At 40.3% G+C, this 25,673-nt stretch overlaps 1 protein-coding gene across 1 annotated transcript in view; it reads left to right on the top strand.

The window, feature by feature from the left end:
* Positions 1 to 25,360, top strand: part of LOC148373568 (ski-like protein) — a 51,464-nt gene extending 26,104 nt beyond the window's left edge. The window contains exons 3-8 of the mRNA XM_088326757.1: positions 9,028 to 9,120; positions 9,587 to 9,672; positions 11,457 to 11,599; positions 14,628 to 14,962; positions 17,430 to 17,660; positions 21,667 to 25,360. Of these exons, the coding sequence (XP_088182883.1) occupies positions 9,028 to 9,120; positions 9,587 to 9,672; positions 11,457 to 11,599; positions 14,628 to 14,962; positions 17,430 to 17,660; positions 21,667 to 21,927 (1,149 nt within the window). The 3' untranslated portion in view covers positions 21,928 to 25,360. The remainder of the gene's footprint in view (positions 1 to 9,027; positions 9,121 to 9,586; positions 9,673 to 11,456; positions 11,600 to 14,627; positions 14,963 to 17,429; positions 17,661 to 21,666) is intronic.
* Positions 25,361 to 25,673: the final 313 nt, after the last annotated feature.

Here is a 25,673-nt window from a genome sequence, read left to right as displayed (position 1 = left end):
ATGAGCATTCCTACCATCTATAGATTATTTGATTTTTTGCAGAAGTTTTATTTTCCTAGCGTTCTCCATTCGGGCCCCAGTGCTGTGGAATGCTCTTCCCCCTGAGATTCGATCTGCTACCTCGGTGGAAATGTTTAAATTCAAGCATAAAACACACTTCTATTCTATAGCATATGAATAACATTTATTTTATGTTGACAATATCTGTGTATCTGTGTATTATTTGCCCTCATGTAGGTTTTAGATCAGGTGATGGTGTCATAATAGTATGTGGTTTGCAATAATCTGTGGTCTGTACAGCCCTTTGAGACTCTTTGTGATTAAGGGCTATACAAATAAACATGACTTGACTTTCATTGAAAATCTATGGTTAAAGCTTTGTGTTTTTTTAAGTTAAGTTTAAGTTAAGTGTCATGGTAGCCCTCCTTGTTTACAGACAATAATTGGTGTATTTTTTGTGATGCATTCACCTGGGTTATGCAGCCAAGTCGAAGTAGAAAGCATCCAAGTTGGGTGACACATTATCTTAAACACTAAGAAAAAAATATTGCAAACGGTTGCATAATGACCCTTGTAACAAAGTGAGTAAACACAGCAGCCTTGACATTCTTAGGTGAATGTAGAGTATGTGTGTATACGTGTATGATACCTATGAGAATAAAGTTCAAACTGAAGGCCCATGTCCTCTTTTTTTATTGTACATAAGATTAGATAGAGCTGATTTCTGGGGGTTTTCCTTACACACAGGCACGCTCATCCATTACTTTTACACACATTTCAATGTAACACATGCAAACTTACTTCACTCTCACAACAGTCACGCCAGTAAAAAAAATGATATCCTAACTGCTTAATAATGATTGTTAAAATTCCACATTTACAATTCATTGTTGTGACAGTTGCACTGTAGACTACTAGACAGGTTTTGTTTATAATTGACCTGCATAGCGCTGTCCTATGCACTCAAGCACAGACATTTCCTTTCCGCTTGACTGCTCATTGTATGTCCATTATGTATACAGAGTGTGTATGTATATGTATACTTACATTATACATTCAATAGGAAGACTGCGTGGTTATTTATAACTTCCTATGTAGCTATGGATCCACGTGCGTGGGTAGGAAGGATTTTGACCTGGTACTTGTTTGCTTGTCTCTGTGGCAGTGTGTCGATCAGGATGTTCGTGCTTGATGTGAAAATTGGACCGCTTGCTTGCATTGCAAACATACTAAAGAAATAATGAAAAAAAGTAACTTAACCAGGAATGTTAAGTTCAGTTTGGCTCAGGAAGGCCCAATCAGTAAAAAAATGTTAATGTATAATATTTCTCTTTTGTTTTTCAGTACTTTGGTTTATTATTCAGCCTTCATTTGTAGCCCACCCTACAAGTCAAACATCAATAAAAAGGAATTCTTTGTAAGAGCAACACATTTATTCACAAACAATGACAAAAAGATGTTCATGTTTGGCATTGAATATGTTTTACAAATTGTTTATCAGTTGAATTCATGCAGCTTTACATCTGAGCCAACTCCCCCCAGTAGACAAACTCAAGTGGGAGTTATGAATATAAATATGATTGCCTCAATGGTCATGTTGCTTGAAATGAAGAAAAAAGAAATACGAAAAGTTTTAGCAGTGAACAGGCAATAACATCAGATACAACTACTAGGCTGGGCCTAATTAAGCTGAGTAAATACTGCACAAGTCAAAATAACAAGTAAAGGTCTATAAATAAAAACACAGACCACAGAATTGCAGTTGAATGAATGGTCTTTATTGCCAATATTTAAACATACAATGAAATTCAAGGGCTTGTACTTCCTTAGCAAGAAAGCAATTTAGAGAGCAGCTGCCTGTGGTTTTCCCCGAGTTGTAGCTCCAGGTCATCCATTTTATGGGTAATGGGTCTGGTGTTGGTGAGATACAGACTCTACAGGGGTGCTTGAGTCTCCCTCAGTCTCTTACTGTACCTGAGAACAATCCACGGAGCACCCACCGGTGATTACTATATCTTTGCGCTCTTCTGATAACGAGTCTGATTTTGTTTCTTTTTAATGTAACGTGCAGCTAAGATACTAGCTCAGCTGTAGCCGTGCTGCGCAGTTTGTTTTTTGGAGGAGAGGGTTATACACATTGACAGGTGTGCCCGCTGCGATGTTTGACTGACGACATACACTATCCTATCACAGTTGCGCATACAGACAGTCACGCCCACTCAACACACAAAGCCCTTCCTAACCTGCCCCTGTGATGGCATATGTTGTGTGCTGTCTGTTCTAATCACAATGCATGACACGTCCATATCAAAGACAATTATATTCAAAATCCGCAAAGCAGTGAAACGGTGATAAGCGAAGCTTGAAGTAGCGAGGGGTTTCTAGACTCCTAGATATGGTAGATCTTTTACTGTCCGTCAACTCTTTTGTACCTTTACTAAACTGCAGTGGCGAAAAGGAGCACTTGGTTTGGATTTCTTTCTTCTTTTTTTAGAATATTTATTTATTTATTTTTTAAATTAAAAAAATTATAACTTGATAGAAATGAACCTGAAACTTGGTTCCCTTTTTGAAATACTCAAAAATATACAGCAGGCCGGATTAAATCATTGCGGGCCATATGTTTGACATTCCTGAACCAAACCATTTCACTGATCAATTCATATTTTGCTGGAGGACCTGCACAGCGCACTCTTTATCTTGTTTCACGCGAATTTAGAACTCTCCAGACTGCTGTTGTGTGTGTTGATTGCTGTTGTAGTTGTAGCTGTTGTAGTATTTAACTCTCTACACATTACACAAACATCTTTCTGCTCCAATAAGGTTGTCTGCTGCGGAAGCGTCACGTGTACTAATGGTCTGGGGAATATGCCGAGGCTATGGAAATGGGTCACTGTGAACGTTCACATGGCCAAGTCTGTCTAGAGCAGTGTGTTTTTATCGAGCTGCTGTCGTTGTGTCTGTGTGTGTTTGTGTGCCGGTATTTGTGTGACTGCAGCAGCAGGCGGGGGCAGGCTGCTGGTGATTAGGAACAACAGGGCCGAGTTCAGCTGAGCGAGTGTGCGGAATGCTAATCCAGATTGCCACAAGGCGAGGTTTTGACCTCTTAAGGGACTCAAGACCTACGTGTGGGTTTTTGCATTGGGGCAGGGGGTTGTATGTTTCCTTGTTTATGTGTATTAGTTGTATAAATGAGAGTAACTGCTTTATGGCCTATTAGCACTACATGGTGTTGGCCTTTTATGAATAAAAAATGGCAGGAGGAGGCTGTGCGAGAGCCATCGACAATATGGCTTGAGCAAAACAGTTGTTTTGAGGTGTGCAAACATGCTCATTAGGGCAGCACAGACCTATGGGAATGAGTGCACCAATTTGTGTGTGTTGTTGTCTGAGGGAGAGTGTGTTGTGGGTGTCAACTGTCAGGTATACTGGAATCACATGTGCAGCCATTCACCAAGCATGCACATATACTGTCCATACTAATCAAATCCATGGATAAAGATATTCAACTACTGTAGTAATTTTAAAGCCTCCTCCATCCATATACACTAGGCCAGAAAAAACTCATGTGCCATAGCTAACTCCCTTTTCATGTAGGGAGTCACAGTTCATCGATTGCAGGGTTTCCAAGCTGGAAAGCCCCACAATAAATGTAATACGCAAACAAGATAGATAGATACTTTATTCATCCTCGTAGGGAAATTCACACTTTCAGCAGTATCCTTGTGTTGAAAATAAAACGATAATAAAGGAAAGGGAATATAATACATAAATACCCAATGTAACGTGTTGATATAAAGTATTTAAATAGTGCTACATAAAATACACACTGTAATAAAAATAGGGTAATATGCAAATGTGTGGGTGTGGTTTAATGTGGGCTTTTACTCCCCCGGGTGGAGTTAAAGAGCGTCATGCATGAGGAAGAAATGATCCCCTCAGTCTGTCCGTGGAACAAGACTGTTACAGCAGTCTGTCACTGAAGGTGCTTTTCCATTTGGAGATGATGCTGTGTAGTGGATGTGATGAATTGTCCATGATTGACCGCAGCTTTTTCAGTGCCCGTCTCTCAGCTACAGTTGTCAGGCGGTCCAGCTCTGTGCCCACAACAGAGCCAGCTTTCCTCACCAGTTTATTAAGACGAGGGGCATCCTTCTTCTTGGCGCTGCCTCCCCAACACGCTGCCGCATAGTGCACTTGCTACAACTGTCTCATAGAACATTTGTAGGAGCTTTTTGCAGATATTAAAGGACGCCAGCCTTCTGAGGAAGTACAGTCGGCTTTGACCTTTCCTGCATAGAGCTTCTGTGTTGGCAGTCCAGTCCAGTATATCGTCCAGCTGCACACCCAGGTATTTGTAGGTCTGGACCAACCAATTCTACACATTCTCCTCTGATAGTTACAGGAACCGGGTGAGTTCTAGTTCTCCTGAAGTCCACCACCATCTCCCTGGTCTTGGTGGTGTTCAGGTGTAGGTAGTTAGCGTCGCTCCATTGGACAAAGTCCTGAATCAATTCCCTGTACTCCTCCTCCTGCCCACTTCTGATACATCCCACGATAGCAGTGTCATCAGCAAACTTCTGCACGTGGCAGGACTCAGAGTTGTACTGAAAGTCCGACGTATACAGGGTGAATAGGAACGGAGAGAGCACAAAGGGACAAAGTTCTATGCTTGATAATTGTTTACGGTGTTATTGAAAGCTGTGCATATACTATCACAATGTATGCGTGTAAGCTGCTTGATTCATTCTTCTTCCACTTGGGCTCGCTCATCCTTACATCGTGAAGCACCATATTTTTTGTGCGTATCTTTGTATATTTTATTAGGGTTACGCTAAAGAAAAACTGTGTAATATTTGATCACTAGATGTCGCTATGTAATGCAACCAAAAACGAGTGCTGCAAAGTACAAGAAAGAATACAAATTACTGAGACTCATGATGAACAAACCACATTGTTTTTCTTATTTTTTTGCACAGCCTTAAAAAGGTTTTGTGGGGAAACCGTAGCAGCAGGATGGTGGACAATCATGTCAACTCCCTTTAAGTTAGCCTCGTGATATGCAAAATAAATATAACTTTCTCATTCTACAAGTGTATAAAATGTACTTTTATTTGATTGTCTATGTGTTGTGGCTTAACCAAATCAATATTGTTAGTTAGAACCTAGGCTTTTTTTTACATTTAGCAGATTCTCAATAATACACAATGTCCCTTTAAAGTGTTTTGTATCTTTTATTATTTTTATTTTAATGAAAACATTTCCCTGAGTTGATTATCATAATTATACAATTATCGTAGAATGAAGCTAAGGCTTGTTCAAACTTCTGTAAAACTTCCTGATGTTGTTAATTTTTTTTAATCCTGGCGCAAACCTTAAGTTTCCCATTACGGATGATAAATGGTGCTGTAACATAAATAACGGTTAAAAAATGTATGGTTTCTAATCAAGTGATTTACATCCAGGCAATCCGTAGTGACCATGTTTGATAGGCCTGTGTATGTTTACATTGTTGTTTTGTTAGACAAACTTTCCAGGCGTTTTGACAGTAAATGTTCACAAATGGTCACGTTCTGTAGTTTTTGTGATTTCATGTTTTCTTTCTCTTTGTGTGGAGTTATGCTCTTCAATTTCTAAAATATATTAATTTAAGTACAAGGCAGATGGTTTGCCTGTTGAGTAAAAGTGCAGCAAAAATTTGAATACTAATTAAACGGGAGTTCGAGGCTGCATGACTACTATATGTTAATAAGAATTTCTTTTTTGGTTTATGTAGCAAGAATCAAAGAGAAGTATGGACGGTTTGCAGGTATCCTAAGAGATCAAGTGCTGTTAAACTTATAGCTGGCGCTTTGCATAAAAAATACATTTCAGGCTTGACAAGTTATGTTAAATTACCTGTTTACCCCAAAAGACAGTCAACAAGCAATACGACAAAATTTCCCTATCATTCATTCTAAAATGACTGTTCCGGATCACCTACTGTTTACTAAGTGTTCAGAACAGACTCTTCACATACAGATACGATTTGGATGTTAGGTCTACTCTACTAAGCCTCGATAACCATGTTTGTCACCTCCTGGTCAACCATTCCATACTTCTCTCGCTCTGAGAGCTAACTATAACAGGGAGACGAAAATGACGACACCTTACACTTTCCACTTTCATATGAACCATCAATAACATAACTGTGTAGACCCATAATAGCATCTAACCACATCTGTTAGACCCATCCACTATGGCCGATTATCTACATACAGGTATGCACGTGACGTCACACGAAAACTATCTATAAACTTTAGAAATTTCAAACACCAAGCTCGTCTGCCAATAATGACTTTTGCTAACTACCGGCACAAGAAGCTTTGCAGTTTTCTGCACCTCTTTTAAAAAAAAAAAGTTTAATTGGAAACCTTTACTCCTTATAAGCTAATTTCAGGTAAGCTTTGACCTTCAGTCCTCAAAAGACAAGCCCCATGTCTTTTACATGTCACGTGACAAGTCCTCTTAAAGACCACAAGAGCATGCACACACACACACGCTGGTAAACATTTTAATTCATTGTCTCCTCAGTACAACGTGAGCTGTCGTCAGGGTCAAGCAGAAAAACGTCTTCTGGGCGACTGGTTGTTAACATCCGTACTTGTTGTCTTGTTTTGTTGCCTAATTTTGCAAACACGCACAGCCCGACTTTCCACAATGCAGCAATGCAGTGGCTTTACCGTCGCTTTCCGTCAGTCTCCGGGTCAGACTCTATCCCGCCCTCCCTCCTCCTTTCCTCTTTTGCTGTTGCAGCGGGGAAGAAGGAACAATCCAGCCAATCAGGTTCCAACATAAACAGACGAGCCCCCTTTCTCTGCACGTATACACGGAGTAAGGCTACACACACTCTGCTGAGCATATGCCTCCAGGCTGCTACATGTGCAAACACACGCTTGTTCATGTGCTTCCTTGTAAATACCCGACACCCTCCCTAACAACACACACTTTACTAATTCATGATCGTTTTAGCTTTGCCACTGGCAGTGTTGACATATCTTTTTCTTTATCCTATTTCCTTAAATAAGGTCTGAAACCAATCTTTGTAGGCACATGCATACCTGAAAGGATGTACTGGAGAAAAATGAGAACTCACTACTCATACGTGTACCTGCACAATAAACAAGAGAGTCTTGTCTTGTAGTGCTGCATCACAATTGGTGTCTGCTGATGTGCTTCGGTTTTTGTAGCGCAGAAGCTTGATGTGATTGTCAAATAAGCGCCTGGCTGGAAAAAAAGGTCTACAACCCATGCCCTGTTCTGACTTGTATTCCATGCTAATAGCCGATGTTAAAATTATCCCTAAAACACATTCACGTTCTTAAAGGAGCTATACAGAGTTTGAAACTTTGTTACTCTTTGCCATCTCCTGGCTTGTGTCATCATTGCAGCCTCAGTCAGCTTATTCATCTTAGTCGAATGAACTCTTAACTTTCAGCTTTCTTAGGGTTTGCATTTGGACTTTTTGAGGCAGGCCTTTTCTTATTTTCACTATTTTCGTGCTACACTGGCAAATAGAAATAATAGAAAAAACTGCGGGCCCGAGTGTATCGTCACCCTCCAACACTCCCCCAGATCCCATTCCTTGAACCTAATGTGTTCCGCCCTAACCACCGCTGCTAAATGTAATCTAAAAAGGAGATAGGCACAGTGGGTATTAAAGCATAAGGGCTCTTTAAACTCAGTTCAGCATTAACACAGACTTGTAGAGAAAATATTTAACTTTCAATTTTTTAAGGACACCTCAAACGACGCACCCAATATTAAAATACACACGGAATGCTCAATCGCTTTATTTTACCACGGCAATTCTTTCATAACTACATAGAAAACAGCTATGCTGATTTGTATTTCCCTTCCCTCTCCTTTGCCAGTCTGTCAAGCCTAATTTAAAAGACATCTTGCATCATTTTAGTTGTGGTATTACAGGGTCTGCAGTTGAGCATAGTCTTTAGCTGGTCTCTTGCTGAGCATGCCCTGGATTTGCTGAAAACGTACATGCGCATAGGCGACCCTACTAGCATTTACTAAGCACACATGGGGCTCACACGCTTAGAAGCTGACATAATGAATCATAAAGATCCAGCCCAATCATCTATAGTGTACAATATATAACGCATCCTCACATTGAGAGAGACTCCCAGCTGCGTTGTGGCTTACCTAGCAATAAATCACACGCGCAGCAGCACGTAATGGTAGCCCGCTCGGTTTGGCTCGTCTTTTATTCATGGAGGTTGCTCGGCAACCTTGTTCACTCGCATACGCCACGCTCATTTTTACATCGCTTGGTGATTTTTTTTTTAATCTCTTGGATGTCATTTCTTCCTCTGCCCTCTATTTTTTTTAAAGTCAAGTCATGTTTATTTGTGACGCCCTGTATCACAAGGAGTCTCAAAGGGCTGCGCAGGCCACAAATTACTGCAAACTACTGACGATTATTACACCATCACCTGATCTAAAACCTACATAAGGACAAGGAAAAACTCAAAAACCTCAGCATGAGGAAAATTAGAAACTTTGAGAAGGGACCGCACATGAGGTCATCCTCCTACCAGGATGACCAGGCAATTGTCAACATGAAATATAGGTCATTCTTAAGCTATAGAAAAGAAGTCTGTTATAAAGCGTTTTTTCATTTATTTTTTTTAAATTTTCTGCTCTTCCATCAGTTCATCAACATACAATACATTTGATTAAATATTATTTTCAAGACATTGTGAGAGTCTCTTTTCATGCTCTTCTCACCTTTGACCAGCATTTGTTACTGTTGGTCGGGCGAAGTGGGAGTGCCCAAATGAACAACTTTTTACTTGATGCAAACTTCACCAGACTTGCATGTATAAAGGACAAATCCATATTAACCATCTACTCTTATTATTTTTCGTTACTGTTACCTATAAATATAATAACTGACTTCAAGATATCCTTCAATGTCATTAGGCATAACGTTGATATGCCTTCTCTTCTTTTTCTTCCTCCCTTCCAAAGGCGGCTGATGAGGATGACAACCAAGTGCGCAAATCCTCCGTGGACCTTTGCTCCCCGAGTGGAAAGCAGGCAGAAGCCGAGCCCACGAGGAAGGTCAGTCACTGGGCTTCCCCTGTCTTAACCTCCCCCTCCCTGCCTCCCAGTTTGCCCTCTCTCGTCCGTTACCTCCCTTTGATCCCGCTATTCTGCCATACATGTGGGTCAGCTCCCTGGGACTACCGTCAAGCTCACCTTCACACAAGCCTGTCATTTTCTTATGGCACATAGCTCCTCTGTGCTACTTGCTAAGGAGCATACACGCACAATAACCCAGTTGCAGAGGCATTCGTCAAAGCACTTCATCATGATTATCTCTTTTTCACTCACGCGTGCACACACTTGCTCAATGGTTTTCAGGTGATTCCTCATCCACGACTCCTGGCAATATATAGTAGTTCTATTAGATTACAGTCCTGATAGTGCAGCCCACATCCTGCTTCATTTGTACATGTAACATTTTCCCATCTAATCATTCCTTTTATCAAAACTGTACAATTTGTTTTGGTTTGATTTATAACAGAACAAGATGTCACCAACCATGGTCTACAATCAGCTTTTCCCTGACATCAAAGAGGAGCCAGGACGCACGACCCTCGTCCACCCCAGGTACTATCACTTTGGAGACCATTTAATCACCTTTTTTCATTCTGCATGCTGGATGAATGGCATTGGCAAAATATTCCACTGCTCTATGTGTGATATAAGTTGAGCTTCAGACGCAGCTACAGTATAACATCTATACTCGTACAAAGAATACAAGAAAACAGCTTTTGAATCACTGTCAAGTAAACAGAATGATTCACCATAGCCTATTTTTAGTATAGTCAATGATATTAGGCTTTAGGACCAATTTAGAAAATTAAGTTGGCATGACCAGTGATGAGTACACATAGCATTTGGGAATATCCCTGTTAGAAGGTTCAAAGCAAGTATGTTACATAGAGCACAATTCTGTTCATGTCACTTAACACAATTATTTAAGTACTATATTTATTTCTTCCTTGCTTGAAAAGTGTACTTCATTGGGGCCTCTTGTGTGTTTGAAGTTGCGTTAGTCGCCTGAAGCACTATCACGATTTATATAGACACAACTGTTGCCTCTTCACTATAGTAAACACAAAATACATTGAAAATGTCAAGTGGCTTAACATAAAGGGGCCTAACGTCGGATTCAAATGGATTTACATAATTGAGGATTCTGGTCATTAAAGCAGTAACTAAACCCCCTTGTTGGACTATTAGTAGTCTTAACAAGAGCATATTCACATTTCTGACTGATCCTTAATGTTGTCTTTTCTCCGTATGAGACAAGCCATCTTAACCTGAAAATGTTTTTATTTTCCACCATGATTCAGATTAGAGGTGAGATCGGGCCTCAAAATTTTGGCCTGACCCGCCCCGTGGGTATAAAAGTCGAACCAGCCCAAGCCCGACAAATTAGAGCTTCTAGAGCCCCACAAAATACCAGATTTTTACATTTAGTTTGTGTGGAGGAAAGGTACAGTAAAGGTTGCGAGCCATTGAGTTCCTGCGTAGTTCTAGATATAAATCAAACTGGCGTCATCTCCCTTGACCCAATATGCATTGCAGTGCAATGCCTCCCAGAATAAAAGTGGAAATGGGCGAGCTCAATTCGTCCTGGCCCGCGTGTGACCTGCGTAGACTAGCTGATCTCGGCAGGATTAGCGCTCTTACTTCTCACCCCGCAGAGCCGCGCGACTGTCAATGAAAATACTGCACCTCCCACCCCAGCTTTTACCAATTTGTATCTGCCACGTTTGGGTCAGTCAGCCATAATGAATGTCTGGCAATGCATCCACAGCGCTTAGCATTACGTTCAATGTCCATTAGCGGCACACTTGTCAACCATGAGCTGGCTGTGCATTATTCAATCAGGGTTGGGTTACCAGTGTAGTAATTTTCTGCTTAACCTAGTTTGCTGTGCCAGCCGCAGCTCTTGTCTGGAGGGAAGTGAGAAAGGTGGGAGGGATATTGTTGTGGTGTTTGTCAGGTGGTGCATCTCCACAAGGAAAAATCTAGATAGTGCCACCTGGACATTTGTGATAAGCCCAAGGTCTGTTTAGGCGGAGCCGGTGTAAACATAAGATAAGACCTAACCCAATATTCAGCGCCCGCACGCTTTTTATGGCTCGTGCACTGTGAATTATGACTGGTGGATATGTTGCATATCATCCTCGCGAAGTCCATAACTTCTAAAACTTAGGAGGTTTTATGAGACCATTAAATGTGACAATGTTTTCTCACGATGATGAGTAGGGTCACAAAAAGTTGCTTTCAGTCAATTATGAACAAACAGAATTCATTCAAGTGGTCTCCGGATGAATATCAGTATTTAATCTCTTGTTTTTTCCCCTTCTTGTTTTATCTAGCTACTACCTGTACACGTACGATAAGATGGTGGCTCCTAATGTGTCCTTGCCCAGAGAGGCAGAGATGAGCCCCGAAATGCTGGGTGCACTGCTCAAGCACCATTACAGCCGAGGAGGACTGCACCATGACGAGCCTCCCATGGGTCAGTAGGACTTTGTGATAAATAGGCTTGGCTATTGTTTCCTTCCAAATCAATCCTTCCAATTCACATTGGCTCAGGTAAAGACGTATATTGTTGGTTTAGTTTATGCGGTATGAATTGCTGGATGAATGCTCTGCATTTGTTTGAAATAATTCTTATTAAGCATGATCCCTCAGTAATATTGGTGGGCATCTTTGGGTACCTCGCGATTCCGCTACGATTCCGAGGGTACGATTACGAAACAGTTATTGAAGCATTTTGGGCAATATTTCTTTCCCTCCCACTTAGATTTAAACACCTAATGAAAATTAGTTTGCACTTCATGTTATTAAATTTGCAAAGTCACAAAATTGCATTCATTTTGGTCCACATGATTACTTCAATGTCTGAAGCTATTTAAGTGTTTTGTGTCTTTTTATTCCGTGTTTATGGGAATATTTCGCTTTAGATGTTAAGATGTTGCAAGTCTTAGTCTTAGACTGATGCTGAGGCATTTTAGAAATTCTGTAAAGACATCCTGGTGTTATTTTTTAAATCCAGGTGCAAACAAACAATCACAAAAGTTTACAATCACAAATGATAAAAAGTGCAGTTCGAGTAATAGATGAGTTTAGATAAAGTTGTGGATGTCCTCGCACTATGTCCCGTTGATTAAAACTCTAGTCGCCTTTACCAGTACGTCATTTACAATTTTTTTAGGCAAAATTATGTACATCGCTTACCTGAACTCACATACTTTCTTACGAAGCTGACAGGTTTCTTGTTGATTAATGGTAACTAGCGAAATGGCAAATACAGCTCATACGTCACTTAGTTCTGCATTACTTATAACAGTCTCTTTTTTATGTTGCTCGGCATATTAAAAAAATATAAGTTCGGAGTTTATGAATTAATTCAGATACATTCACGTTAGTTGCGACACATCCGAGGGACCGGAAATTTCTCCAACTCAGGGATACATTAAGTTAACTTTTACTGTATGTATTTTTGTTCTACACCACAAGTATAAAAAGATAATTTCCATATTGTCACAGAGGTACGCAAACAGCAAAAATATGTGTTTATATGGCAAAAAAGCACAGGATGATTTTTTTTTTTTTTAAGGGATCCATTTACCGAAGCGTTGATCTTCAAAAGAGTCACAAGTGTCCTGAAATGTTTTTTCTTAACAGGTCAAAGGTCAAGAGTTACTCAGTATTTGTTTGCTGATCTTTTTTGCTTCCTCTTCCTGCTGTTTTAATACTCATATGCTCATAACGTTTCAAATCTGTCTATTGAATAAAGCATTCATTCAACTGATAATTCTAGGGACAGATGTAATTTGGGGATGAACATATAAATGGAGTCTGCAGCTATAGTTTTTTTGTGTTTATAACTTAATAAAACATAACGATAGGAGCTAGCGCACGCTATTAACATTCTTATGACATAAGAAAAAAGCTTGGAAGGGACTTGTGTGCACTGTAAACGTTAAAGTGCGCACACACATGCCTGCAGTAATGTACATTAACATGTGTTGACCTTCACTTAAAGACTGAGCATGGAGGATGGAGGGGTTTGGGGGATGGTGGTGGCGGGGTTTGGTACCTTACTACTAGTGATGAGTTGAGCGGTGGCTGTAACCTCCTTTTCTGCTCATGTGCTGTGTGTTTTATGCATAAATTCATGGCGCCCTGTTAACAGCAATTGCAGGAATGTCATCCCTGTGCCAGCCTCTCTCTCTGCTAGCATTTCTTCTTCCTTACTTCCTTCCTTTTTCCATCTCCGCCTCGTATGCAGTCTGCTGTCACTTTCTTCACTAGGCCTGTACCACTGAGGCTAAAATTGGTACATTTTGAAAATGGTTGTCTTTGGATATCTTGATCATTTTTGTGAGTTTCGTCAGGATAGGCCTGCTTAATGAATTTCATGATCTAATGTCAAACAGGCTTCATTGCAGATAATGCAAACTTTGGAGTTCATGCTACCAAATTTCCCTTTATGCCATAAACAGGTTAAAATTGTCTCTTGATATTTAAATGCTACGCACATGCTGTTTTTATCAGGATGAGTTTTTTCTCTGCGTATAATCATTTTTGTAAGACCTACACAATTTAATGATGTTTTGGCATTTATTTATTTTTTTCCCACTACTCGTCAAACATGCTAAGCAAGACTGGTTTGGGGGGATGAATTTGTGTGCTGTCACATTCTTTCTCCTCCTCCTCCTCCTTATTTTGTATCTGTGTATTGTCTGTATTGTGTTTAGAGATGACTCAGCTGGATGATCAAAAATTTGTCTTTTAATTGCCAAAAGCAACCCGTGTGCATAAACGTGGTATGAGGTTGCATGTCCAACCGCTCTCCTCGTTGACATAAACATAAAAGTGCTACCAAACTCAGAAATTACCAAAAGACGTATTTGTGAGACTGAAACGTGACTGAGCGGGCACATCTGTGACACTTAAATGCTCTCCTAAAAGACAATAAATATTGTGTCATGAATTCAAAATAAAGACTTTGAAATCCCAAACCTTATAAGTGATTTTAGTGACATTCATACACATGTTGTTACCGTGCACTATTTACCTTCCCTAATTTCGTTCAATCCTAAAAAATGTCGCACTGCTGTAGCATATGCACCAAATATTTATGTCATCCAAACACTTTACAAATAAATTACCTGGTAGATGTACTAAAACCTTAGGATATTGTTCCAAGCAGGGTCAGTCCTTTATTTGCCTATGTTATGATGTTGTCTAGAATACTTTTTTTGATAGAAATTGAATTCCATACAGGAATTTATATTTTCATATAAACACCATTCATACAGGAACTGGTCTGAAATGCTTTATTTTGTGATTCAATCCCATGGTCTATGAAAAAAGGTGCTTCCCACCTCTTTTACTGTAACAGTTGCCAGAAGCCGCACTCCCTGTCCCCAATTCAGATTCTTGCCGCGATGGAAATCTGAACTATTTTTGCAGCATGCACTTGCCGATTTTTCCCTCTCTCTGACTTCCTTTTTTATCCCACTTCTCTTCCTTAGATCTCCATGCGTCTCCTCCATTGGCTGAGGCAGCAAAATCCCAATTCGCTGTTGAGCGGGAATGCCAAACCCATGCAGTTTCCATGGAGATGAACAGTCCTAGCGGCAAGATAGCCACCCGCACCTGCAGCCCTCCTCCTCCTTCCCCTCTCCATCATGCCTCGCCGCCGCCCGGAACGGAGACTGCGGGAGAGGATGTGGGATGTGCCGTCAACATGACGTCGGGCGGACTGGAGGACGACAAGAACAGGATTGTGGTGGAGATCATGCAGATGTATGGCAGACAGCAAGAGAAGCTGAATTCCACCTTGCACAAGCAACTGCAACTGGAAATGGTGAGGAATGAAACTTGAATGACTACAGGAACAGGACTCTTCAATTCCAACCCGAAAGATTTTTATATGCCAAGTATGTTAAGAATATAAGTGGAATTTTATCTTTGGTAGTTAGAGCCACTCCGGTGATGCACCACCCAAGGCACCATAACACTGTGCTTGTAGGCACATGTTAAAGACATAAACATGAGTAGAGTCTTTAAAGCTCCCTTGTGTAATGATTTGACAGTAATATTGTCTTTCAAATAGACTTTTTATGTGATCATTTATGACTCGCACATCCTATAATCAGCAGATTAACACTTTCACTCTATCTAGAAGGTACTTTAGCAATCCTATGTTTTGGATTGGAATCTCCCATCATATGTCTGAAAATGTGATATAAGAAGAGAGTTTTATTTTATTCCAAACATGTGTCAGTAGCTATTCAAAATTCATTGTATTACATAGTGACGCTTTTGAGTTCACCCTCAGAGCAACATTTTGAGTTATTGGGGGATTAAGAATATCTATATTGTAAAACTGATTAATACCTTGTGTTCCCGTTTGTAGCTAAATGCTTGTTAGCAAAACAGAATTTAGCTGTAGTTTTCATATTTGCCCCCATGTTTATGGCAGATGCTTTGTTGCCTGGCTGTTGTATACCTATTTGTTGAAAATGATTGAGACGCCAGGTCACTTGCCATAAAAGTAGATCTGTCATCCAGAGTCGACTATTTATTTAAACTGAACGGATATAACTGAACATTCTGACTTCTAACTTTGTTAGGGAAGGGAGAAAACTCACATCTGCGGTAGTATACACTTTTCTTTTCTCGCGAGAGTTATTAGAACGACTTGTTTTTTGAGGGAGTCAACTTAACAGAGACATTAAGAATTAGCATATGAGCGTCTAATACAGTGTGATAGTTTACAATTACTGTATGATACAAGTCACTGCTTTGACATTGCACAATATTCAGTCGACTTCCTGGGTTTTAGTGAAACTTGAAATTCCAAGAGAATTTGCTCATTTGTTACCTAAATTTGGCATTGTTTTGCGTACGTGTACATATCAAACCATAACGTTATTATTGCACGGGAAGAGAAGAAGCAGGGACACTGCTTAGCCAATCCAGTCAGAATTCAGAACACAATGCACGGTGCAAATATTTGAAGTATCAAAACCAAAAGTTCATCGTTTTATAGTAAAAATGAAATGAAATGATCTGCATTTATACAGCGCTTTTCAAGTCAAGACTTCCCAAAGCACTTTCCAGTGTGCTTTACATTTCCCAATAGCGGCCGTGCAGCCATGTAAGGCGCTAACCTGCTTATTGGGGGCATTAGGGGTTCAGTGTCTTACCCGAGGACACTTTGACATGTAACACGGAGGAGCCGGGATTCGAACTGTGATCGCTTGATCCCAAGACGAGTGCTCTACCTCCTGAGCCACTGCTAGTATGGGTTCACAGTAATACGTTCCAAGAGCTTAAAAATATTCTTGTAGAACAACCGGTGTATCACATTTCAATAGCTTTTCTCGATCAAACCTTGAGTCTTACGCTAATTTCATTGTAACTACGGTATTTTGGCCAGAAAATGTAAAGTACGCCTTATAATCTGGTATGCCTTATATACAGCAGAGTTAATCTTGTATTTTTATCTTTTTAGCATTCGTAATATTATTTTTTTTTATACTTGTATATAGTTTCTTAGTTTTATTATGCTGGCAGCTGTGTGGACAGTAAGAATTTTATTGTGCAGGGAAGCATGGTTCTTTACTGTGCATATGACAATAAACACTTTGAATCTTGAATTTGGTGGATACGTTTGGAATTACATGCAATTTATAGGTATGTGTTAGCAATAATAATGAGCAACAATTGTAACAGGATTGATCATTCGAAAAATTATGCTGACCAGAATCTCAGACAATAGATTCGCCGAACATCGTATGCAACGGGAATTGAACCAGAGTAGTGGCGGTGAGAGCGTCGACACTTTACTACAAAACCACTGGTGGTACAGATACCATAGTAAAAGGCATTAGACCTCATCTCATTAACACATCCTTTTTTTTTTTTACTCTTGGTGCCCGAAACACTGATTTGCATGGTGCGTTTGATAGGTTAAAAGGTCTCCCCACTTCTTCACCAACAAATGTTAGAGAATGGAGAAAACAAAGTATTTCAACAATTAACGCTTATGTACGTATAAGTATTAAACCGCCAAATTTTGATGCACAGGTGATATAATAATAATAATGATAATAATAATATCTGACTCATCTGGTGTGCCTTGTAATTCAGAATATACGGTAGGTGGAATTTTCTGTCTTCTGCTATTTTTACGATTTATGCTGTTTCCTGATTGAACAAGTCCCATTTGCTCGGGTCTTTTTCCTCCTAACTTTTATGGGCTTTCCTCGGACGTATGCACTCATGGTAGACTTGGCTGACAAATTGTCCTGTCTATTTTTGCACAGGAGCTGGAGGCTTTGCGTGGCGGCGAAGCGGTGCGGCTACGCGAGCTGAGCGCCGAGCAAAGGGAGCTACGCACTGAACTGGAGGCGGTCCACAGCGAACAGGAGCGCCAGCTCGGCCAGGCCCGCCAGGAGCAGCTGGAGCTGGAGACGCGTCTGGAGCAGCTACGGCAGCAGGCCTGCGCTTGCGAACCCGCAGTCCGGCGACAGCAGGAGGCGCATTATGCTGCTCAGGTATGACGCCAAAGTGCATGTGACAACTAGAAAAAGATCTAGGTTTGATTTATTGAGTGAGCATAATTAGTGGTGTTTCTATACCAGAAGTCTTGTGTGCTTTCATAGCGCTTCTTATTTGGTTTACAAAGACCTGTACTAAACACATTACTCTTTGTGTCAGAAAACAAATATTTTTAAAAAGTTAAATAAAGTTTTTCCCGCACTTTAAAATACACCGGATTATAAGGCGCACCTCTTTTGTCATATATTTTTATACGTAGGCACACTGCTATAAGACGCATGAAACTGAGACTACAATAAGAGCTACAGTGTTTAGTCGGGTATAACAGCTGGACCGTTATACACTTAATGCATTTAATAGTGCAATGACTTATCAGTCTATTATTATCACTGAATCAAACCGCAAAACATCGTTTACGACAGGAATCAAATCCAAATCATGGCAGTCAAAGTGCCCTCATTATACCACTAGGCCACCAGTAGTACAATGGCGCATGAAAAGGCAATAGAGCTCATCTCATTACCACACTGTTTTTACACACAGTGCCAGAAACACTGATTGAAAAAAACAAATAGCAACGGATGCTTCCTGCACCATGACGAACGTATCAGGCAGCCATGATTCAAGCTGATTGGACGTTCAATTTTGAAAATTAAAAAGATAATTGAAAAAAAAAAGAGTGCCTTCTTGGGAAACACTGTGGCTGATTTCAGCTTGCCCGCTCCAACCCTCACTCCTTCCTCTTCTGCAAGCTGAAGGAGTGAAGGTTGGAGGCACCAGCAACCTTTTGACTTGAGATCTCAGATGCCAATTGGCCAATTCACATCATAGCGTCTGCCATACTGTAATGTGACCAGACACCTGCTCTCTTCTCCTGCATCTCGCCAAGCGTTTGTATCCCGCTCCGACATGTCTCTCTCGCTCTTACTGTTGCTCCCTCGCGCGCATGCACACCCGATGATTATCAATTGATGAATCATTGCTCGAAAACAAAAGTATACTGTAAAATCTTGTGTAGTAACGCACACCTATAAATATTATCTGCATTTCCAATCTTATTGGAAATTATTAAGCGCACCAGATTTTAAAGCACACCGGATTATAAAGTGCACCGGATTTTAAGGTGCATCGGATTTTTTTTTCTCTAAAATACTTGTGTTTTAACTTTGCTATATTGCATACTTGGTTTATAGTTTCAGGGAGGAAAGCAAATAATACCAATCACTATTTTTGTTGGCCATTCATTTGAATGAAAATTGCACCAGACAACAACTATTTTGGAATATCTAAATTGATAAAAACGTTACATTCAAAATACACACTCACACAAAATAAGCCTCTTTTAACAAGAATTCTAGTCCCCTTTGACATTCTATATACTGGACTGTCTCAGAAAATTAGAATATTGTGATAAAGTTCTTTATTTTCTGTAATGCAATTAAAAAAACAAAAATCTCATACATTCTGGATTCATTACACATCAACTGAACTATTTCAAGCCTTTTATTATTTGAATATTGCTGAATTTGGCTTACAGCTTAAGAAAACTCAATCCTATCTCAAAATATTAGAATATCATGAAAAAGTATACAAGTAGGCTATTCAACTAATCACCTGAATCATCTAATTAACTCGAGACACCTTGCGAGGGTTTCCTGAGCCTTAAAAACACTCAGCTTGGTTCAGTAAACTAAATCACAAGTATGGGGAAGACTGCTGATCTGTCTGCTGTCCAGAGGACCATCATTGATACCCTCCATCAGGAGAAATTTCTCAAAGAGCAGGCTGTTCACAGAGTGCAGTTTCAAAGCATATCCACAAAAAGTCTGTTGGAAGGGAAAAATGTGGCCGGAAACGCTGCACAACCAAGAGAGATGACCGCAGCCTTAACAAAATTGTGAAGAAGAGCCGCTTTCAGAATTTGAGGGAGCTTCAAAGACAGTGGGCTGAAGCTGGAGTCCAGGTATCAAAAGCCACAGTTCACAGACGTGTCCGGGAAATGGGCTACAATAGCCATATTCCCATGGTCAAGCCACTTCTGAACTCAAGACAACGGAAGAAGCGTCTGACTTGGGCTATGGAGAAGAAGCACTGGACAGTTGCAGAGTGGTCCAAAGTCCTCTTTTCAGACGAAAGCAAGTTTTGCATTTCATTTGGAAGTCAAGGCGCCAGAGTCTGGAGAAAGGCTGGAGAAGAGCAAAATCCAAGTTGCTTGAAATCCAGTGTGAAGTTCCCACAGTCAGCAATGGTTTGGGGAGGCATGTCAGCTGCTGGTGTTGGTCCACTGTGTTTCATCAAGTCCAGAGTAAATGCAACTGTGTACCAAGAGATTTTAGAGCACTACATGCTTCCATCTGCTGAAAAGCTCTATGGAGATGAGGATTTCATTTTCCAGCATGATCTGACACCTGCCCACAGTGCCAAAACCACCAGTAACTGGTGCACTGACCATGGCATCACTGTCCTTGATTGGCCTGCTAATTCCCCTGACCTGAACCCCATTGAGAATTTGTGGGGTATAGTTAAGAAGAAGATGAAAGACACCAGGCCTACAAATGCAAATGAGCTGGAGGCCGCTATCGAAGCATCCTGGGCATCAATAACACCTCAGCAATGCCACAGGCTGATTGCCTCCATGCCACGCCGGATTGATGCAGTAATCCGTGCAAAAGGATTCCCAACCAAGTACTGAGTGCATCAATGGACATTTTCAAATGTTTGATTTAGTTTTGCTGTTATAAAATTATTTTTTTTACTTGGTCTGAGGAAGTATTCTAATATTTTGAGATAGGATTTTTGAGTTTTTTTCAGCTGTAAGCCAAAATCAGCAATATTCAAATAATAAAAGGCTTGAAATAGTTCAGTTGATGTGTAATGAATCCAGAATGTATGACATTTTTGTTTTTTTAATTGCATTACAGAAAATAAAGAACTTTATCACAATATTCTAATTTTCTGAGACAGTCCAGTATATATATATATATATATATATATATATATATATATATATACACATTATATCTATCTATCATCTATCTATCATCTATCTATCTATCTATCATCTATCTATATATAGTCATACAAAAGTACAAAGAAATTGGAGGGCTTCTTTCAGTGTAATAAAGCTATGTAGAGAGTGGCCAGCTAGCTGCTCCGTAGCATCGGAGAGCCTCGGCCTCCGTGATGATGAAATACAAGAGTCTCGAATACAGCACTTTCTCACGAGTTGTAGATCCAATTCATATGTTTCATGGGTAACAGATCTGGCGTTAGGGAGACACAGGCTCGGCAGGGGTAGCATGTGAGAGTCGTTACGTAGCCTAGCAGTAGGCCAGGCCTGCGGCAATCCATGGAGCACCCCATTGGTATCAGCATTTCTTTGCGCTTTTCGGACTTTCTTCAGAGTCTAATTTACTTGATGAATTTCTTTTCAATGTTATGAGCTAGTATCATACGAGCTGTAGCCATTCTCCGCAGTCTGTTTTGGGTGGACCCATTAACTTGTGTGCCTGTCCTGCTCTTTGACTGAGGGGATTCACCAGCCTATCACAGTCGTGCACACAGTCACGCCCACCCAACATACACACACACACACCTCAGTGACTTGCCCTCGTGATAAAATTTGCTTTGTGTTGTCTGCTGCAGAACACAATACACTTTGTGCATTTCACGATGAAAATCCGCAAAAAGTAACTGCGCTGCAGCTAGGGATTACTGTAATGAGACATCTACAGGTAATTTTGATTAACTTCGCTTTTGTATATATTAAGCATATTATTGTATTTTTTTTAATAATACAGGTTTATGAGACTTTAGCGAGAATAATTAAACTCTGGGGGGCTGCCAGAATCTTCCTGTGGTATAGGAAACACTGAGGCCTCATGGTTTGGATTTCAGACTGGACTCGCTAACAATAGTTTGCTTATTTTTCCATCTGTGTCTCCATACCATGTGATTAGCTCTCTGTAAGATTTTGTAGCTGATGTGTCTGTTTGTCTGCAGTTGTCGGAGCTCCGCCAGAGGTTGGAACGTGCCGAGGCCGACAGGCAGGAGTTGCAGAAAGAGTTGAGGCGGGAACGTGAAGCGCGCGAGAACCTGGAGCGCACCATCGGCCAGCTCAAGCAGCAGATGGCCCATTCGGCGCCGGTTGTGCCCGCCAGGGGCAGTCCCTCGCCACCCCTCACCCCATCTACGGGACCCAACAACGCTCATTCGCCCTCCTCCCCATCTTCCTCCTCCTCGTTTTCGGAGGCCCGAAAGTAACCGGGGGCCTTCTACTGCTTTCTTTTTAGGACGTTTGTAATTTAACATCAAGTCAAGTCATGTTTATTTGTAAATCCCTTAATCACAAGAAGTCTCTAAGGGCTGTAGATGCTACAGACTACTATTACATCCACCATTTGCAGTTACAGGAAGTTCTTTCCATTAAAATTGACCACTAGGAAACGCTACCTTAGTTTTTGACCTTGCCCATATTAAATGAAAATAATTGATGCACAATCCTTGCACTAATAAACATGTCATAGGGCCCTGTTTAGGTGTTGCGATAACGCTTCACATAGGATAATGCTGTACAAACTAATGCCAACTGCTGTTAATCACAGGGGGAGACGAAATGCATTGTCAAAGCCAAGCCACCAGAGGGCAGTCTTCGTGTCATTTTTGAGGAGACTTTTTGAGAGTTACGGCAACAATGTCAAACATTTACAAGCACTTCACCCAAAACTCAAGCACTTTTCGATCCTTAAAAACCCAACATTGAAATTCAAGCTTTTTCAAGGACTTCCAGCAAGAAAATGAGTTTTGGTCAATGTGGCCTTTCTAGCTGGTTTTGGGAGACTGTTTTTGGTCAATGCATAAGTGGACGCCTCATATGCCCCCACAGCTGCTCCAAAATGGCATCAGAATGTGGCTTTTTGGCCTTTCTTCGACGTCTGATGTCACTTTTGGGCTAGGCCTCCACATCTTCCATCTTGTTTTGCTCATTTACTTGCTTGACATTCTTGATGGCTTTTCGGATCGTGTTCGCCTACAAATTGTCTTGATACCTAACTATTTGGCTAGATTGCGTAGCTCCACATAAGACAATGCATCTACATCCATTTTTGAAGAAAATAAAGACGTTAACAAGACTAAAAATAAACAATAAAGCTGTCCCTGGCTTTTGGTGTATTTAGCCTCAGTAGCTGGTTTCGGGAGACTTTTTTTTGTGAATGCAGACGTGGAGGCCACTGCTCCAACATGGCATCAGAATATGGCTTTTTGGCCTTTCCTCAACGTTTGTGTTTGTTGTCCGTTTTGGGCCTGGCCTCCACGTCTTTCATCTTGTTTTGCTCATTTTTTGGCTCTAGATTCTTAATGGCTTTTCGGATCTTGTCCGCCTTCATATTGACTTAGATAACGTAGCTGTTTGGCTAGATTGCATAGCTCCCATAAGACCTGCACCTAAATCCATTAGCCGATAACAAGACTAAAATCAAAGAATAAAGCCGTCCCGCTCCTTACTCGCTGCCTAACTAAGAACTGATAGTCCTCTGCTGCTCTCGTCAAACAATATTTCAAGACTCTTTTTCTTTTTTTTTGGGCATGTGACAATTTAAACTTAAAGCCACCACTGTTGACGCTGGTTTATTGCCTATACCTGGGCACCGATGATGAAAGAGCAAAAATATAAGGTCACGGAAAATGAGAACTATTTGACCCGCCTCGCTTTAGTAAGCCGTCCTCCCTTGGCAACACTGTGGTGTCCTTAAACCCCCGCCTAGGAGCAACACTGTGCTACCTTTTTCAGGGTACTTAACCCACCTGACCACCTCCCAAGAGAGGAAATAGTTTTTTGTTGTCATATTCTGCAAGGAAACTGAAGGCAGCTTTTGATAATAACTCAAGCGGGACACCGCCTATTCTTATGGCTCTGCCCCATGACTTGGCTTGAATGTGTGTGAGCAAAGAAACTGGGGAGTGGCGCCACCCTAACACCATAAGGGACACACAGCATCCCTTATTTTCACCTTACTAGGCATAATGTGATTTTATTGCCTCTAAAGAGATCTGTATTACCACACTTGTGTGTCAGGAATGATTTCTAAAGAAAATGGAGACTTTTTGGAACTGTTTACGCATCTGCTCCATATGCAAATTGAGAAGACATTCCACTGTGTAACATCTTGAAGGTAGATTATGAGGACCCGTCGCAAGTCAAGTCTTCACGAGGGTGAAGAAAACCTTTAAAGTAACTATTTAACATATTATAGTAAAGATTTCTATTCGTTTTGTATATACACTAGCCATTAATATATACAAACTCATATTCTGTGGATAATCTTTTGAAGGTTGTATGAATGAAAAGGCTTTTGTTTGAGATCTTTGCAAAAAAATATGCAAATATGTCAAATGGATGGGGGGGAAAGGTCATACTTTGCCTGTGTGTGTTTTTGTGCTTGGTGGAAAAAATAGGGGTGGAAAACTTTTTCTCTAAAATCCACCAAAGGCCATACACGATTTCTGGAAAAGAAAATGTTGACATATGTGGCCTTTTTCATAGTACATTATATCTTGGCTGATTCTACAAATAACGCCAAGCCGGATAAGATGTTCTACCAACTTCAACCTGTAAATTCATCAATGGTGATCTGCAACATTTTTTGCATGTTTCGCTACCCCTTCTGTTTGTGCCACATGGCTAGACACACATGTAAAAAAAAAAACTCTCCCAAGCACAGAATGATAATGAGCACCCGCGGCTCGTGTGCATGGACTTGTGCAAGTTTTTGGGTTGAGAAAGAGGACTTCATATCAGTGTGACTGTGTGAGCAAGATAAAGATATGCATTTGTATTCCATTGAATTTGAATTTGTATTCAAATTCAGTATTAGTGCGTTCTTTGTTTTTTCGGGTGGCGGAAGGTTCCCAATTCAGAAGAACTCTATTACATTTTCTACACAAAAAGTGTGCTGTTTGAAGTGAAATAAGTGGATGAAATTTTGCAGTGTTATAACAGACTTTTGTACAGTTTTGTTTTTCTGCTTAACACTATTGCAAATTTGTCTATGATACATATACACCATTAGGGTTTTACACAATGTCACCATATACTGTACATAGAAATGCTAAATAATAAAGATTGAAGGACTACTGGTAAATTCACGAAAAAAAATGACAATCGGCCAGTTCGGGAACTTTTGTCCTTTCCTTTTTGGTGGCATGCTTTTGTCCTCCATCCTAGCACTGCTGGGTGACAAACTGGTACATTGTGTTTTGATTGATCATTTTCTTTAGTTGCATTTCCCATGTTGCCACACAGTGCTGAAACATAACTTGCAGTGTCCATGTATGAATATGACCATTGCTAATAACTGTGTAATGAGACTTGTTCTTTGCATGACTTGAGACACTGCTCTCCTACCTCATGTTGTGATATAAGTATAAATATATACATAAATATACATAAAGATGTTTTTTAATAATACAATGGACACTAACTCTTCAATGATTTCATATTGACAAATACAGACCTGACCTGTAAATGCTTTATAGCTCTGTAATACCTCACTTGTTGGATTTTAGTGTTTTTTTTTCCTCACACCTTTGTTCTTTGCCCTCATTTCACTTCACACTTTGTACATATGACCTTGTGTATAGACAATGAACTTGGATCCAATTCAAGTAAAGTCCTGTAGTGTTAAGCCATTGACAAGTCTCCTGTTGTTGTTTTTCCACAAATCGGGATTGTATTCATTTAGGGTGAAAAAAACCCCCAGATAGATTCAATTGTTAAAGGGATATTATGTATTATTAAGCTCCTCCAAGTGATAAAAAGAACTTAATTCATTTAAAAATAAAACTACAGTGTATTGATTTGAATACTGAGCAAAAATGAATGAACGATCATGTTTTTTTTAGATACTTTTAGGTTGAAATATTTGTATTTATTTAAAAAAAAAAAGACTCGCGAGAGGGAGCTGACATATTTATCCAAGATCTTGCTTCTACCTAAAAAAATGGTTCGT

The sequence above is a fragment of the Urocampus carinirostris genome, chromosome 1, assembly GCF_059441175.1.
Source record: "Urocampus carinirostris isolate Australia breed hairy pipefish chromosome 1, RoL_Ucar_1.0, whole genome shotgun sequence".
Taxonomy (NCBI): Eukaryota; Metazoa; Chordata; class Actinopteri; order Syngnathiformes; family Syngnathidae; genus Urocampus; species Urocampus carinirostris.
Note: the sequence above shows the minus strand (reverse complement) of the source record. Positions and strands in the feature narration are given on the sequence as shown.